Genomic DNA, 17,564 nt, shown 5'->3' with positions numbered 1-17,564 from the left:
AAGGACTATAAAATTACAAAAAGAACTTTGCAACCTAATCACTGCACATTAAACTGTATGCAAAAGAAAGAGTCCAAGGTTTTAACAATTAGACTCAAAAGTAGTCCAAATAAGCTGTAAAAAAGAGAAATCTGTGATGCCTAACATCCCTGGTCAGACACAGTTGAGCAGGAGTTCTCCTACTGCCTGTGGAATCTCCTGTCCCCTTTTCCAGCATGCTGCCATTTCGGAAAGGTATCCATCTTTGTCGCTTCAACCGCCATCTTGTGGGCAGAAAAATTAAAGGAGATATTAGCTTGCTTGAAAGCATCTACCACATCTATTATTGTTTTCACCCAAAATGTCGTACCTTTAACCACAAAGAGCAATCCAAAGGGGAAAGTCCATCTATATCAAACGTGTGCATCTCGTAGCACACGTTTTTTTTTAAGCAAAACTAGCTAGGTAGCACTATATCTCTGACCCAGTTGTCAATTTTAGAGCCAAACGTTCTATGGGCTCTCTCAATCTTTACTTGAGAAGGATGGCTGTCGTCAGACATGGCTGTGTTTCCTTGTAAAGAAAGTATGTAGGTGCATATGTTTTTCACCACTGACGTCGCGTCTTTATAGTTATCAGATTCAGGGACTCCCCGAATCCTTAAGTTGGAACACCTGGAGTGGTTCTCAATGTCCTCCAACTTCTCTGTCAGTGCTGCCATTTCAGACTGAAGAATCTTCTGCTGCGCCATGAGATTATTTTTGGCGTCAGCATGGCCTTTGACCCGTACATCCATTTCAACCACGCAGTTGCCCAGGGCTGCTAACTCCTCCTGCACCTCAGAAACTGAGTCGAGAAGATCTTTTTTTGTGCTGTTTTAAATCTGTCCTGATTTCCAGGAACCAACCTTGTAGTTCATCCCCGGTTGGCAAATTGGTGAGGTCAGAGGCTGGGAGGAGTGCTGACGCTGTGTCTATCATGGATAGGCCTTCAGGGGAGTCTGTGGTTGGTGTGCTTTCAGGCCCAGAGAGATCAGCAGCTTGTCAGCTAAACGAGAACTGCTTTAAATCGGCAATTTTACGCTTGGACACCATCCGGAGAATGCAGCTAGGAATATTATCGCTGCAGATGAGAAATATGCAGGTAGTTAATAGGAGAGTTGGCTGGAAAATGTGATCGGGGTTGCAGAGTTCTTTGTTTAAACAGCCATCTTGGTTGATCGCCGAAGAGCACCCCCATACTGGTCTGTTTTTAAAAGAGAGGATTTGGTGGGCTGCTCCAGTGGTCTATTGCTGCCACCTGGGAGATCCAGGTTTGATCCCCACATGTAGCTCCTGCTGCTCTGCCTCTGCAATATCCCCAGCCCCTGAGAGGAATGACGTCTCTGCCACTGTGAAACAGCAACACTTGTCGGAATGCTTCAGATGACATTTGCAGCAGGTTCCGAAGGAAGCCACAGTCTGTGCCTCTCCGCTAAGAGCCATCCTTGCGACAGCTGGGTGGAGAGTTACAAGTCAGTGCCAAAATCTTGGGAAGTTGCATGTGACATTAGCTCTGTTAGGATAGGTGCTATTAAAGCTGAAATGAGCAATACTGAAAAGTATCTGGGCCCAGACCTTTGGAAATGTAAACTGCTTTAACATTTGGCTTACTATTTTGGAAGAAGGTGAGGTAGGAAAATCAGTCAGTATATGCTATACTGTGGAAATTTTACAAAATGGGAAAAAGAAAGCTAATAATGCTTAAGGTTCATCCTTTTTAGTATTAACCAATATTTGTCACAACATTAAGGTGTTAATTTGTAGCTGGAATTGATTACATTAATTTCCATTGTTTAAAATTTCTTAGGCATTCTCAAGATCTATGTTGGTCATATTCTCTTCCTCTGCCACTACCATTTATTCATTCTTTCAATCATTCAGTTTCCTCCCAATTCTCCAGGGTTCCAACTCAATCAGAACCAACCTCTGTTGGATTATGGCCTGAGGAACCTTCATTCACAACTACTCTCCTCCCTACTTTATATGCCCCCCCAACTCAGCCCAGTCATCATTGCAATAGTTATTGGCAGGGATCACAAACCACAGTTCCTTCTGGAGCCAAACTAACATGGACCCCCAAATATGGCCTCTAGGTGTCAGTGTTGCACAATGAGCGAGACTCCCTCCTGACAGGGGGTGTGAATACTCATTCTGCAGGATCCCTAACCCCAGCTGATTTGGGAAGCAAAAGATCTAACCTGGGAACAAACAAATCTTAGTCTAGAGGGAAGTGCCCAGCACTACCACTGACCCACCAAGCTGACCCCTGTGCTTCTTTATTGTCCTTGTAAAACCCGTTTTGCATTACTGTTTGAAAGGCACTGGGTTAAATAAAAATGTGTTGTAAGATCTGCTTTGTAGTAGAGAATCTTGCTTCTGAAATGCTATTCAGCACCTTATGCTTGAGAACTTGTTTACAGATTGGATGCAAAGCTAAAATGGAAGCATTTTGCCAGTGAATACTTTTTTTCCTCCCTTTTTCTTAGATGTACGAAGAAGTCCGTAAATCTTTAGAGCAGTGTAGCATTGAGAAGGATATTGACTATTTTGTAGAAAGACGAAAAACTGGAGACACCCCACCAGGTAATCTCTTAATAATGAGCTGTGATGATCAGATGCTAATGTCTATGCTGTCTGTTTATATCTCATTTATTTAGATTTAGCAGGAACTTCAAATTTTAATACTTTAGTTTTAATTTCTTTTGTAGCCTTTGAAAACAAAATGTGATTGGTAGTATTATCTAATTGTAATTGTAGGAGAGAGTGGGCTGAGAAAGTGGCAGTTCAACCCCCCTAACCCCAACCCACCTCCCGAAAACTCACCCAGAATAAAAGTGCCCCCTTACAATGGTCCATATATTGAATGTCAGGCTGAGCCTTATAAAGAGCCTTTCTCTCTCTCTCTCTTGATATGCGTGTAAAGCTGCTTGAATGGTATTTTATAACCTACGCGTATACTTTATAAAATAGCGCGTATCTTTGCATGCGGCAAGATACGTGTGTTTAAGGGCACATGTGCGGCCCTTTTAAAATCTACCCGTTAATTTTAAAGTGAAATAAATCCTAAGCTTGCTTGATCAAAGGTTCAGATGCAGTACAACAAACAATTTTATATGCAGGTGATACCTTTTCATTAGTGTAACATAATACATTTGAGACTAGCTCCTTTCATCAGGTCAGTGCAAAATAAGCTTAGGATGCTGATTTTTTAATATAAAAATGACCTGTAGGTAGGATTATGGGGAAAAAAACAATTTTCTGAATGACTGGGTATAGGAAGAGATGGATTCTGGGCTGGATATACCTGGTGTTCTGTTGTCATTCAGAGCAAGTGAGGAGAGGCAGAAGGTAGGGTCACACAGGTTTATTCACAGGTGAAGGCCTATATTTGGTACTTAGCCATAGAGTCAGAGAACTTGCAGCACAGAGGAGAAAGAGAGGTGCTGTTGGGTTTGTGGCATAGTGGACTCTTAGTCGCTGTGGAGATGACTCCTCCCTCCGGGGAGGGGCCCCGTGGGGAACCACAGCGATAGGCTAGACTCAGAGCAGACACTGGAGATGAAAAGCTTTATTGTACTGCTGTAGATAGATGGTAGAAATGCAGGAAGGAATGGCACTGAAGTCCAGCAAGGTGTCAATACGTTCAGACAGCCTCAGATGTAGAAGTCTCACCCAGATGTACAAGGTTGGTAGTGTTCCGCAGAGCAGGATAAGCCGAACCTGGTGGGTGGTATGGAGAGCTGGATCATAAAGGTACTCACTGAAGAGTAGTGCTGGAATCCTCCTGGTTGATGGTGAAGGCGAACCCAAGGTCCGTGATGCAGGTAATACTGAGCTGGATAGGCCCTCGAGGAGCGAGTACCTGGAAGAGCAGAATCCTGAAAAAGAAGAAAGACCCCCGTGGAGCGGTTGTCTAGTTTGTAGAAAACCCCGAAGGGTAGTGGGAAGCGAGAGGCCCCCGAGGAACGGGTGCCCAGAGCTTCTTCAGGAGCGAGATACCCCGGAGGATAGTGAGGAGTCTAAGCGTGCAGCTTAGAAGCGGTCAGAGTAGCTAAACCGAAGTCCTTGCTAACTCGTTTGTTGGAAGTGCAGCGGAGGCTTAAATACCCAGAGGTATTGACGTCATGCAGTGGGGACGCCCCCGAGGTTCTCGCCATGATGTGTAGAAAGCGTAGGCAGCGTGTGCGCGCATGCCCTAGGAGGCCACAGGAAGGATCATGGCGGACGGGGACGCCCATGAGGAGACACCGAGGGTTTTGCCACTCGGCACCGGAGGCAGCCATCTTACCCATGGAGGGAAAGGCAAAAAAGAGGTGAGGCAGAGCGGCCGCAGCCGTCTGCGACCGACGGACGCAACAGGTGCTCTCTGTGTGCCCTTGGCTGGCATGTGCTTGACTGCCACCTAGCTGCCAGAGCTAACATTCACATACTAGACAGAGTAGGTAACCTTCCAGCTTTACATTTCTCAAGATCTATTGGTTGGTTTGAGCGTGCAACAAATTTTGAAAGGTGAGACACCTGACAGAGAGGGAGGGAAGCTACAGAATTTGCAATTGAAGGAAAATTATGTGGGGTGACAAATAGGGGTGTTCCAAAATTTTAAACATGAATACATTTTTTAGGAATGAAATCAAATGTAGCTCTTCATAGTTCAGTTTTAACTCCCAGCTTTCATGCCTAAAAAGAACTGATGTATTGATAGCATTGTTTTAAACTGGAAGCCATTTTAAAACTTGGGAGGACTGCACGGTAATATGGTTTGAAGCCTTGACACTGGTGCTACTGCTTACTAGTTTCAGGTGGGTACTGATTCAACCATTTTCCAGATTCTTAGCATTATAAATCCGGAGGACTGTGCAAGCTACTAGGCAATATTTATGAGAAGTGATGCCCAGAAAGTAGGGTTTTCTGATGGCTCCATGTCATCCAGTACAGGCTGACACAGTTCTGGTTTTGCCCATCCGGCTTTGCTTAGAGAAATTGAAGCTACAGATTTCAACTGGGAAAACCAGTTCTGGTTTCCCTGCCCCTAATGACTTGGGGCCATCTGGTAAACCGTATCTGAACTATACACAGTAAGTAATCCTCTTGCTAATTGTTCCAGCTTAGAAAGTTCCAGAACAAGGAAACACTCTTCCCAGCACACCGTGTCCCCAGGGCAGTCAAATGGGTACCCTTTGTAGAAAACATCCAAAAATGTGTGTTGTGCATCGCCAGGACAGTAGTGGGTTATGGAGTGATTTGTTTTATTTTGTGTTTGTTATTGTCTATAATAGTTTTTGGCTTGTCAAGCATTTACATCACTGATATCAAACCTGCCAAATTTGTTTCTTCTTCAGCGCCAGTTCTATATGAAAACTACTACAACTCCCAAAAGAACTCGGTACAAGGAAGAAGTCACGCATTGGCTGCTCCAAGGTAAAACCTGAGGCCCCAGTCTCTTGCAAGCACAACATATGACGTACATGATGCAGGGGTGCAAGAAACACACTTCTGTACAGGAGAGCTGCTCTCTTAGCACCCCTGTGTGAGGTTTTTCAGTTCTGTTGCCTCTTTCCTTTTTTTTATAGCACTTTCTGCCAAATCTATTAATTGTGTTGCACCTAGTTCTGATACCAAGTTCGAGTATAATCAAAAACCTGCTTAGCAACCATTTCCCTGAACAGGTGCACCAGTAAGACACTGTTCTTTTTTTTTCCCAAATTGTAAAAGCCATTTCTGCAGGTAAAATGGACTTTTTATCTAGAGCATGAGGACGGATAAAGGCCATTCTGCCCATCCACATCTCCTGCTCAGCTTTATAGTCCCTTCCCCGCAGTGATTCACTGTGCTTGCCCCATGCTTCCTTTACTCCACCACTTCCACAGGGAGGCGATTCCATGTGTCCACCACCTTTTCTGTAAAGAAATATTTCCTTAGATTACTCCTGCACCTACCCCCTTGTACCTTCCTCCCATGACCCTTCATTCTTGAGCCTCCATTTCTTCCCTGGAGTATTTACATGTCTCTGCCCTATCTCCCTTTCCCTCTTTTCCTCCAGGGTGTACATGTTTAGATCCATACGCTTTATCAGGGGTGGGCAATTCCAGTCCTCGAGGGCCACAAACCTGCCGAGGTTTTAGGATATCCTAATGAATATGCATGACATAGATTTGCATACAACTGAGGCAGAGTGCATGCAAATCTCTCTCATGCATATTCATTAGGGATATCCTGAAAACCAGACTGGTTTGTGGCCCTCGAGGACCGGAATTGCCCACCCCTGCGCTTTATGATGAAGATTGCTGACCCTGAACCAAGACTATTTGGTTAATATCTTTTTGAAGGTGCGGTCTCTAGAATTGTACACAGTACTCCAAATGAGATCTCACCAGAGATTTATACCGAGACAACATCACCTCTTTTTTCCTTCTGGCTATTCCTCTCCCTATGCACTCATCATCTGGCTTTTGCCATCACCTTGTCCTACTTGTTTGGCCACCCTCAGATCCTGCTCTTGTTTTGTGCACAGAAAAAATTCACTCCTAAACTGTTCTGCTCCCTTGGGCTTTTCCAACCCAAGTGCATGATCCTGTACTTTTTTAACATTTAATCTTAGCTGCTAGACTCTAGCCCATTCTTTAAGCTTTACTAGATCCCTCCTCATGTTTTCCACAACTTCCAGGATGTCTAACCTGTTGCAGATTTTGGTATCATCTACAAAATATTGCTTACAAAAATATTGAATAGAATCGGACCGAGGATTGATTGCTGCACCACACCAGTGGTAACTCCCTTTCTGTGGTGTGAACTCTATTTACCACTATCCTTTGTGGCCTCCCACTCAGTCAGTTACTTTAGAGCCCACACCTAGGGTGCTCAGTTTGTTTTATAGGTGATCTATGCGGAACCAGGTCCAGGGCCTTGCTGAAATCAACACACCATATCTAGCTGCCTCCCCTAATCGAATACTCTGTTCACCCAGTCTCTCACACTGCTCATGTTAAACTTACTTCTTAACTATGTATACGCAGTGTATACCCAATGCACTCACTTCCTTTAACTACCTAATGTACCCTACTTCCTATTTACCTCATCTCTGTATATCATCCATTAGGGTACTTAGGCACTTAATCCCTTGATAGTTTGTATAATCTGCCTTGGACCTATAATTAGGAAAAGGTGGAATATCATAAGATCATAAGAAGTTGCCATAGTGGGTCAGACCATCAAGCCCAGCATCCTGTTTCCAACCTTGGCCAATCCAGGATACAAGAACCTGGCAAGTACCCAAACAAATAGATCCCATGCCACTAATGCCAGTAATAGCAGTGGCTATTCTCTAAATCATCTTGATTAATAGCAGTTTATGGACTTCTCCAGGAACTTATCCAAACCTTTTTTAAACCCAGCTACACTAACTGCCCTAACCATATCCTCTGGCAATGAATTCCAGAGCTTACATTTTCGTTGAGTGAAAAAGAATGCTTATACATAAATCGATTAGATTCATCTGACAAAACCTTTTGGTAAACCATGCTGCCCCAGATCCTGTATTCACTGAATTCCAGAAACTGCACTATCCTGTGTTTTAGCAGCGATTCCACTAATTTACTCAACACTGAGGTCAGTGAAAATTGTTTGAGGTATGCCTCTCTTCCATTCCTATTTGTGGCAGTCTTCTGTGCTGCAAGCCCTTCCTCAGTGAACAGAAATTCTATTTTCTCCTCATCAGCATTTACATATTCCCCCATCCCCTCTCACCCCCAGCTTTTGCACTATGTATGAGTACATGTGTGGCATATATGTGCATACTTTTACCTGTAGTGACAAGGGCTGGGTTTACACTTACATGTATAGTTTTGCTTTTTGAAAAGTATGCGTATGTTTTTTTTTCTGGAAACCTACCTGCACAAGATATCAGGTGCAAATGTTTGCGGAGAGATTTCCTGAGATAATTTTCAAAGTGGAAATGCACACATATTTGCATTTTGAACTACTTTTTAAAATCTGCAGATAAAAATTATCTGTGGTCTTTATAGCAATGTGGGCTGTTACAAAATTACCCCCTTAAAATACAATTTCCACAATGAACAACATACAGAGTATAAATAAACAATAGCAAAAGCAACAAAAACATGCAAAAATAAGTTATTTGATTACACACCTTTATGTCAGATGGTTAAAACATGGAACAGTGAATACCACTAAGACAATTTTATCATCAAGTCAATGTAACAGAATAAATTGCTAGAACACTAACATAATACAGTGATATAAAATGTAACAGTTAAAAAAACAGAAGTAAAAATGTATGTAACTTGGAAGTCAACCATCAGATCGGTTGATGCTGGAAGGGTATAGAAAGCATTAAGGCATCCCCCCAGTGTCTGATATAGATTCGAATACATAGAATATGGTGTCATGTAACTCACTCCTTTCATCCAATCACTTACAATGTTCTGTTGTGTGTGCAAAGGTTTCTTGATGGGTAAAACATAAGAATAGAGATGTAGGAAGATAATTGTAGGTGCGATAGTGACTTGCAATTACAATATGTGAGCTTTGCCTTCAAAATATTCTATAAAGTGCCAGCAGCTGTAGATGAAAAAATCATGGAAATGTCTTTGTAGGGGACAACAGCTAACAACATGTAACCGGTAATATAAGTGGTTTGATGTTTTGTTTTATTTTCCAGGAGAGGACCTATGCCAGTTCCCTCAAATGTATCATGTAAGTTCCATGAGGATTTTAAATAATTTCTTTCTTTCTTGAATTGTGTACTGGCAGCAAACTGGGTAATGCTCAAACTGAAGCTAGAGAGAACAACTTGTGTTATGGGTCCCCAGTCCAACACTCTAAGGGATAGCAGCTCAGGGCACAGACCCTCAGGATTGGCCACAGGACTGGCTGATCTTCAAACAAAATTACCTAGTCTTCCTGGAAGGGGCAGTCCATGTTCCTGGAAGCTCCCAATTGGATTAACCTTGGATGTGAGTCCTGATTGGAATCTATATATAAGGAGACCCTGCTGGACAAACCCTCGCTGGTCCAGTCTATTGAAGCCTTGCATGTGGAAATGTCCAACCGGTCCCTGATTCCTGATCTGCATCTAGGCCCAAAGCCTCAACCTACCTGCATCCTCAGGCACTCTGCAGACCATCAAGTCTCAACTGAGGCCTGCACCCATGGGCTCAAACTGGATGGTGATGTTGAATGAAGACACTGCCTGCGTGCTGGGCATGCGAGTTTACTTTCCAAGCCACTGCTTACCAAGACCCCTGGCCTCCTACGTCCTTGTCCTCCTTTGGAGAGAAGCCCCCTTGACAAAACCATTATGCACCATAGAATTTTGAAAACTGTAGAAAACCAAATGGTGGCGACGTAACTTCTGCTGCTAAGAGCTGAGAACATTACAGTATGGATCCCTCGGTCTAAACCTACTGGTAAAATGTTTTACCGGAGTGACACAAAACAGAGAACTTGAAAGCAAGTGAAGGTGGCTAGGCCCAAAACCTAACAAAAGATGTTGGTTGCCTGGAACAGACTCTCAAAGAAAATGGATGCAAAAATGATATTGGAAGAAATGCAGAGGGTAAATCTAGGGATCAAGCAGAGACTGGCAAGCCAAAGTAGTGGCATTACTCAAAGCTGGAAATGACACATTGAAGGCCAATAGTTTTCCCTCCTTACCACATGTGTAGGGACCTTAATTTTTAGTTTTTATTTTATTTTTCCTGGGAATTTAGTGGAAAACATATTTTTCCGCTGATTTTTTTCTCCTGTGTGATATAACTGATTATTTTATTTTTCCTGGGATAACAAAAAAATAATCATATCATACCACATGTTAAGAGGGTACCCTCAGAATAAGCAGGATTTCACCTGAGTAAATCATGCACGAGCTAGTTACTCAGTCTTACAATACATCCAAAAACATTTAATTACAGGAGATCTATTGGAAGCCTACAAGATTGTCAGTCATCAGGGGTTACTTGTCATATTGCTAGAGATGACTAAAGAGCTACATCTAATCAAACTTATTCAGACTCAATTCAAGAACCAACGATTCTTTGTAGAATTAGAAGGAAAGCAAAGTTACAGGTGCCAACAGAGGAATGACCTTCTACAAGTTAGCATGCTTACACTAATACTGTTTAATATTTACATCAATGACCAGCCAGTCCATCTAGACACCAAACGTTGTTTATGTGGATTGCCATTGCATCAAAATGACCCTGTTCCCTGTACTTACTCGGATCAGTCCAGATGCCTGGGTTTTACCTCCCCTCCAGCAGATGGAGACAGAGAAGTTTTGAACTGACTCTGCCCCATATCCTGAGGTGCCACCTAGAGTCATCAGTATTTCTGTCTCCAGCAGATGGTGGAGGTGCAAATCCCTTCAGTCTGGATTAGCTAGAATTGGTTACATTACTTAGTTAAATTAGTTAGATTAGTTTTGAGACTTAGTCGGCTAAAAAAAAAAAGAGCTAAAGGACTTTAAGCCTCACAGGGGGGTTGTCAGGTCCTGGTGGGACCATCCCCCCTGGTAATAGAGGCTGAGGAGCAGAGAGTTGAGAACCCTGTAACCTGCCCTCTTGGCAGCAACTGAAGGTGATACCGGGAAGCCCGGTTCACTCACATAGTCAGAACTTGTTTTTTGACTGAAAAAAAAACAAACAAACCGAGCTCCCATGCTAAATTTAGACTGCTCGTTATGCCACGTGGTGCCACCTGTTCATCTTGTGGGAGCGCGCGGGGCTCTCCAGAGCCGGTATTTGTTTGGAGTGCCTCCCCGAAGGGGAGGGCACCTCGGGGACGGCTGTAAATGATTTTTCCTGAGGTGGCGGTTCCCGAGTGCGCCGCGTGCCTGAGAGGCTCGATAATCAGCGTCAGCCCTCAGACCTGTTCCCATTCAGTGCGGGAACGGAAGCCATTTTACAGACATTCAGGGCACAAGATCAGGCTGCTTTAGGGGAAGAGAATTCCCCACCTCCACTTTCGCCGTGGCCTGAGGCCTCCGGGGGAGTGCGATTTACAAGCTGATCAGGAGACTTCATCAGGTGAGAGCCCTGGTGGGGCTTCTGATGATTCTTCTTCATTGTTCTCCTCAGAATTTGTTTTGCTGCTCCACAAGGCCTTTAAGGCCCGGAAAGCAGCTAGAAGGCATGGTAGCAGGGTCCCTCGTTCAGCCCCAGCGCCCTCGGTTGGGGGCAAGGGCGCCATCTCGACCCACAAGTGCCCCAAGTCCCTGGGGGGGGGGGGATCCACAAAGCCCAAACGTCCACCTCAGATCTATTTCTTGTCCAGCGGACAGTTCGTCTTCGGAGCATTCGGATGGAGAGGAGCCCCATTTTTTTGAAAGGGTTAATAAACATGTGGATAAAGGTGAACCAGTAGATGTAGTGTATTTGGATTTTCAGAAGGCGATTGACAAAGTCCCTCATGAGAGGCTTCTAAGAAAATTAAAAAAATCATAGGATAGGAGGCGATATCCTTTCGTGGATTACAAACTGGCTAAAAGACAAAAACAGAGAGTAGGATTAAATGGTCAATTTTCTCAGTGGAAAAGGGTAAACAGTGGAGTGCCTCAGGGTTCTGTACTTGGACCGGTGCTTTTCAATATATATATATATATATATATATATATATATATATATATATATATATAAATGATCTGGAAAGGAATATGACGAGTGAGGTTATCAAATTTGCGGACGATACAAAATTATTCAGAGTAGTTAAATTACAAGCAGATTGTGATACATTACAGGAGGAACTTGCAAGACTGGAAGATTGGGCATTCACATGGCAGATGAAATTTAATGTGGACAAGTGCAAGGTGTTGCATATAGGGAAAAATAACCCTTGCTGTAGTTACACGATGTTAGGTTCCATATTAGGAGCTATCACCCAGGAAAAGGATCTAGGCATCATAGTGGATAATACTTTAAAATCGGCTCAGTGTGCTGTAGCAGTCAAAAGAGCAAACAGAATGTTAGGAATTATTAGGAAGGGAATGGTTAATAAAACGGAAAATGTCATAATGCCTCTGTATAGCTCCCTGGTGAGACCACACCTTGAATACTGTGTACAATTCTGGTCACCGCATCTCAAAAAAGATATAGTTGCAATGGAGAAGGTACAGAGAAGGGCAACCAAAATGACAAAGGGGATGGAACAGCTCCCCTAAGAGGAAAGGCTGAAGAGGTTAGGGCTGTTCAGCTTGGAGAAGAGATGGCTGAGAGGGGATATGATAGAGGTCTTTAAGATCATGAGAGGTCTTTTACGAGTAGATGAGAATCGGTTATTTGTACTTTCGAATAATAGAAGGACTAGGGGGCATTCCATGAAGTTAGCAAGTAGCACCTTTAAGACTAATCGGAGAAAATTCTTTTTCACTCAACGTACAATAAAGCTCTGGAATTTGTTGCCAGAGGATGTGGTTAGTGCAGTTAGTGTAGCTGGGTTCAAAAAAGGTTTGGATAAGTTCTTGGAGGAGAAGTCTATTAACTGCTATTAATCAAGTTTACTTAGGGAATAGCCACTACTATTAATTGCATCAGTAGCATGGGATCTTCTTAGTGTTTGGGTAATTGCCAGGTTCTTGTGGCCTGGTTTGGCCTCTGTTGGAAACAGGATGCTGTGCTTGATGGACCCTTGGTCTGACCCAGCATGGCAATTTCTTATGTTCTTAATGTAGATGACCATTGCATCATATTGGCAGACAACAGAAGAATGATGGACAGCTGTGCAATACAGTTGTACCAAACCACATACCTAAGGTGTCGCTCTACCACTCTACATGCACATGCTTGCTACCCGTCAACTGAAATCATGTGGGAATTGTATTGCCGCTTAAAACTAGAAGCAAAGGAGAGATCCAAGATGGCTGACAGTTAAAGAGCAGGAGAGAGATGCTCCGTCATTTGTTTTTCTTATACTGCGAAATTTACCTCTTTACACCGCATACCATGCCACATACTAAGTGGAAGGCAAAACTCCGCGAACATTTACCTTCTTTGGGATCTGCGGGCTCTCTTCAAAAGAAAATCGACGGGTTTTCTCTCCTCCACGTTGAAACTACCATGAGCAAGGGCCGCTGAGGCGGTTGCTGAGGAGCGAGTGCCACTTCCTATGGCCGATGAGATCTCGGTGAGTCCCGGTGCGCCAGAAACACCGTCCCCACCTTGTGGTTCTTCGCTGGAGACCTCTTTGCCGTTTTCAATTTTTCCGCTGATGAATAGAGGAGATTGCTTAACAATGGGAGAACTGGCAAAGGACCCAAGCTTTGCTCTTTAGATGTGGCCTCCCCAAGTAAGCAGAGGGAGGATTTACATTTATTGGATGTCACATCAACCAATGCCTCAACCCCAGCACTGAGACAGAAAATATCTGAGAATGAAGGAGGTGTTGCATCTTTAATTACAGGTACTGCATTTACATTACATAAACCTGAAAAAGTGACTTTAGAAGCTGTTTGGTCGGCATTGATATCTATAGAATCCGCGATCACCCCATTGACCCAAGTTTTTATGGAGCGGGGGAAGATCATCAAGAATAAAGTTATTTTACATGAGGAAAAATTGGAGGAAATCGAAAAAAGAATTACCCAAGTGGAGAAAGTACAGCATAACTTGGTACAATCAGAGGCAATTGCAACTAAGAAACTATAAAATATGGAGAATGCACTGAGGTTTTTGAACTTAAGGAGTATACATTTTCCAGTAGTTTTTAAGTTACCCTTAGTGGATTTCTTTAAAAACTACCTGTTAAATATTCTTAAATTCCTGCTGAAGCAATGCCACTGATCACGAAAGCTTTCTATATGCCCCAAAGAGTTTCTCAGACGATGGAAAACGGAAATGAAGAACAACAATCCCTCAATATAACGGAAATATTAGAAATGACAAGAGACTGAGATATGGTAAAGAAGGACTTTAGTAGTATCGTTTGCATTTGAACAGGATCGTAATAATGTTGTGAAATTCTTCTTTAAATATAGAAATTCGCTATTCCATGGCCAGCGGCTATGCTTATATCCGGATATTACTAAGTCCACACAGCAGCGCAGGAACAAATTTCTTGCGATGAGACCAGATGTTGCTGCAATTGGGGCACAATGCATATTACGATATCCTTGTAAATGTATCTTAAAATTTCAAAATGTGAAGTATGTTTGTTTATTTTGACCCAATACAATTAAGAACATTCTTAGATGCGCACTCCTAAGTACATTCATGTTCTGGCTTGGATAAGGGTTTGGAGGGCTCCTTATTTCTTATTTTCTTTTCTTGATATTCGCTCAAATTACTTTGGATTTCTCTCCCAATTTACCTTTATAGAGGGGAGACTAAGGGGATATGTATTTCAGAATTTTGTACTATTGCCTATTTACAACTGGATTTGATCTTCCCTTTTCTGTAACAAGTTTGTGTTATATTCATTTGAAATTATAAAAGTAAAATAAAAAAAAAAAAAAGAAGCAAAAATGTGTTCCTGCTCTGTTACCTGACAGCAGAACATTCATATATACTAATACCCAACCAAGCCTAGGGAAGCAAATTTAATCCAAATATTTTTCTTTCTTTATTTGAATTTGTTATTCCTCCATGGCTCATGGTGGTGAACAATACATTCAGCAGTAATACTATATAACTTCACACTACCTAAAACATAAAATCACAAGCCTGTACAATATAGTGCTATGGTAGCTTTAATTGTCTATCCCCGGTTATGGCAAAACAAGGATTTTATATGCCAGATTTAAAATTCGGATTTACAAGCATAAATATTGGCCCCGCCCTGGAACATCCTGACACTCCCTGACTCCGTCCCCCCTTTTTTTTTACTCATGTATGTATGTATATATATATGTGCACGTAATTTGCAGCTTTTAAAATATGTGTAGATCACACGCGGCCCATATACTCTCATATATCAGCCTTTTAAAGCGAGCAACGCTTTTAAAATTCACCCAAAGTATTGGATATACAGAGATTTATTCTGTAACCTAATGCGCTGAACCACCTCAACCAATGGGCTTTGGTCATTTGAAACATCTTGGGTGATTGTAGATTGCCGGTCCGGTGATTTGGAATACATTGCCAGAAAAAATTTGTCTTTTGGGTAATTATGAAGAATTCAAAAAAGCACTGAAAACATGGTTTTTTAGTGAAATTTTTCAAGAATATTTGAGGGGGTGAAGATTGATTTTTTTTAAATAAATAACATTCTATGTGCTGAAGGAAGAACCCAGTGACATATTAGAACTGGAGTTTTGTTTTATTTTGTGTTATATTTATATAACATTATGATTGCTACTGTCTTTTTGTGATTGCCATTATGAATGTTTTAAATTTGCACACAGTTTTGATTTATTGATAAGTGGTATATAAACACAAAATAAAATAAATAATAAGTATCTAGATCAGTGTCTGCTTATATTCATTTGAAAGGAACTGGTTAATGTGGTTGGCTTATGTAAAGTGGATAAGTGGAAATATTTTTCCTGTGCTGTAACACAATTACATATTTAGTTTAAGTATAAATGCTGGCATTATTATAGTTATGCTGGATTTCTTTCCTGTTCAGTACCCATATGGAAGATGCTTGATGACTTAGTCCCTGTGACTTCTCCTGGAACATATTGTGCATTGATTACATATGTGACTCTTTTGGTTCTCTGTGTTTTATAGGTGACTCTGATTATGCTTCTGTTGAGGAGTATAGTATAATACATCACTAGGAGAAAAGCAGGTAAGTTTCTCTAAGTGTTCTGGCTTAAGTGACGTGTGATATTCCTTTTGAGAAAAATGTTGATAATATTAAGCTTTAGATCTGAATTGGGAAAAACCATGATCTCTGTGCACAGGATTCCATATCCAGTGCTCACAGAGACTGTTCCAGTAAGTGCACAAGGTTACTAGGGTTGATGTACAATAAAACTTTGGCTAAGTTCCCCCATGGCACCTGGACACATGAATAGCATTGTATAAAGGGATTGTGCCAGCTTTGAATCGGAGAATGACCGCTGGCATTAATAGCCCCCCCAGATATTAGAGCTCCGAGTCTGACAGCATCCCATTTTCCCCTGAGCTCCTCAGCATCTTCTTCTGAATTTTCATGGGACTGTGGCAGGAGTCAGCAGGAGATTACGGTAGGGGTGATACAAAGGCTCCTATTGCAGCTGCTGCTGAGCGGTGGCAAAAGATGAAGGAAGCGGCAGAAGCGGCAGCAGCTGCATTGGCAGTGGCGGGAAGTAGTGGCCGTGAGCAGGTAGCAGACACAGTTTCTTCTGCACTCATCTGGCTCCTGGCTTCTGTGGTGTTCTGTGCCTGCACCAAAAACCAAGCAGACATGGGAATAAGGACACAGAAATCAAGATAGTTCCCATTGGCTGATTATCTGCCTTCCCTGCCCTTGGATGGGTGATTAGCGTATGATTATTGGACACCTCAGAAAATGTATGCTGCCCTGCTCAAAGTTGGTTGGACAATGGTCCATGTTGGCCCACTGTGTTTTGATGTCTACGGGCTGAAATAAAGCTTGAAAGCACATTGAGGCCAATATTAGCACTGCTTAGATGAATAAGTTTGGATTTATTTATGCATTTAGATATTTATTATCCATAATAATATACATCTATGTGAACTGAACAATTCATTGTAAATCACCCACTTCCCTGCTTGGTAATTCTACCATTTTACGGGTTAATATACTATGTTAAAGTTACTATCTTCTCTTCTTCTTGCTCCTAGTTGTAAGCCTCCTTGTTTTATTGTAACTGCATCTATTGTATGTTTAGTACATATTATCTTGTTCTCTGTTCCGGTTATCACCCCACTGTTTATTGTAAACCGGCTTGATGTGATATTTTCACGAATGCCGGTATAGAAAAAATTTAAATAAATAAATAAAATAATATACAAAGTTATAAGCTGAGTGCAGGTAAAACAATCATAAAAATATAAAACAATTATAAGATACTAAAAATACACAAAAAACATACTCAAAACAAAGTAAAAATAACAACATTCAAAAGCCACTGCAGAAGATGAAAAGACAGTCAACCGAGTGCCAAACCAGAACTTTAGTTGGTATAGATGTTACTACCAATGCTAAATAGCCTTCAACCAGCAGACAACTTCAGGAAACAATTCCAAGAGCCAGAGGCCTGGGAATACAGAAATGCTTTCAGTTGTTTTTTTTAAAAACTGAAAAGATGACTCTGCACTTAAATTCTCTGCAAGCTTGTTCCACAAGGAAAGGCTGCAATGGAAATAGGCCTCTCCCATGTTTCCGGTTAAGTAGCGCCATTTCAGTATTTGGCCATGTTTAGTGACTGTCACTTACCTAAGTAACATTATATCCCATGTAAGTACCTTGGTACAACTGGTCATGAACTACTTCACTAAATGACTATGTCTATTGATATATTGTAACCGAACCTTTGATGGCACCTGTTAGAATGTACTATAGTACACTTTTACCTACATTAATTATGTGCCTACATATAAACCGTTGCGATGGTATTTAACGTAGCAACGGTATAGAAAAGTTTTA

At 41.9% G+C, this 17,564-nt stretch overlaps 1 protein-coding gene across 1 annotated transcript in view; it reads left to right on the top strand.

Moving 5' to 3' along the window:
* The window catches only part of LOC115082151 (proline-serine-threonine phosphatase-interacting protein 2-like), a gene marked incomplete at its 5' end in the record, with an annotated part of 89,666 nt that overhangs the window by 59,486 nt on the left and 12,616 nt on the right, over positions 1-17,564 (top strand). The window contains 4 exons of the mRNA XM_029586411.1: positions 2,507-2,603; positions 5,360-5,438; positions 8,698-8,732; positions 15,698-15,758. Coding sequence (XP_029442271.1) covers positions 2,507-2,603; positions 5,360-5,438; positions 8,698-8,732; positions 15,698-15,747 — 261 coding nt within the window. The remainder of the gene's footprint in view (positions 1-2,506; positions 2,604-5,359; positions 5,439-8,697; positions 8,733-15,697; positions 15,759-17,564) is intronic.

This window comes from Rhinatrema bivittatum, unplaced genomic scaffold (assembly GCF_901001135.1).
Source record: "Rhinatrema bivittatum unplaced genomic scaffold, aRhiBiv1.1, whole genome shotgun sequence".
Classification (NCBI taxonomy): Eukaryota; Metazoa; Chordata; class Amphibia; order Gymnophiona; family Rhinatrematidae; genus Rhinatrema; species Rhinatrema bivittatum.
This window is presented reverse-complemented; position numbering and strand designations above follow the sequence as displayed.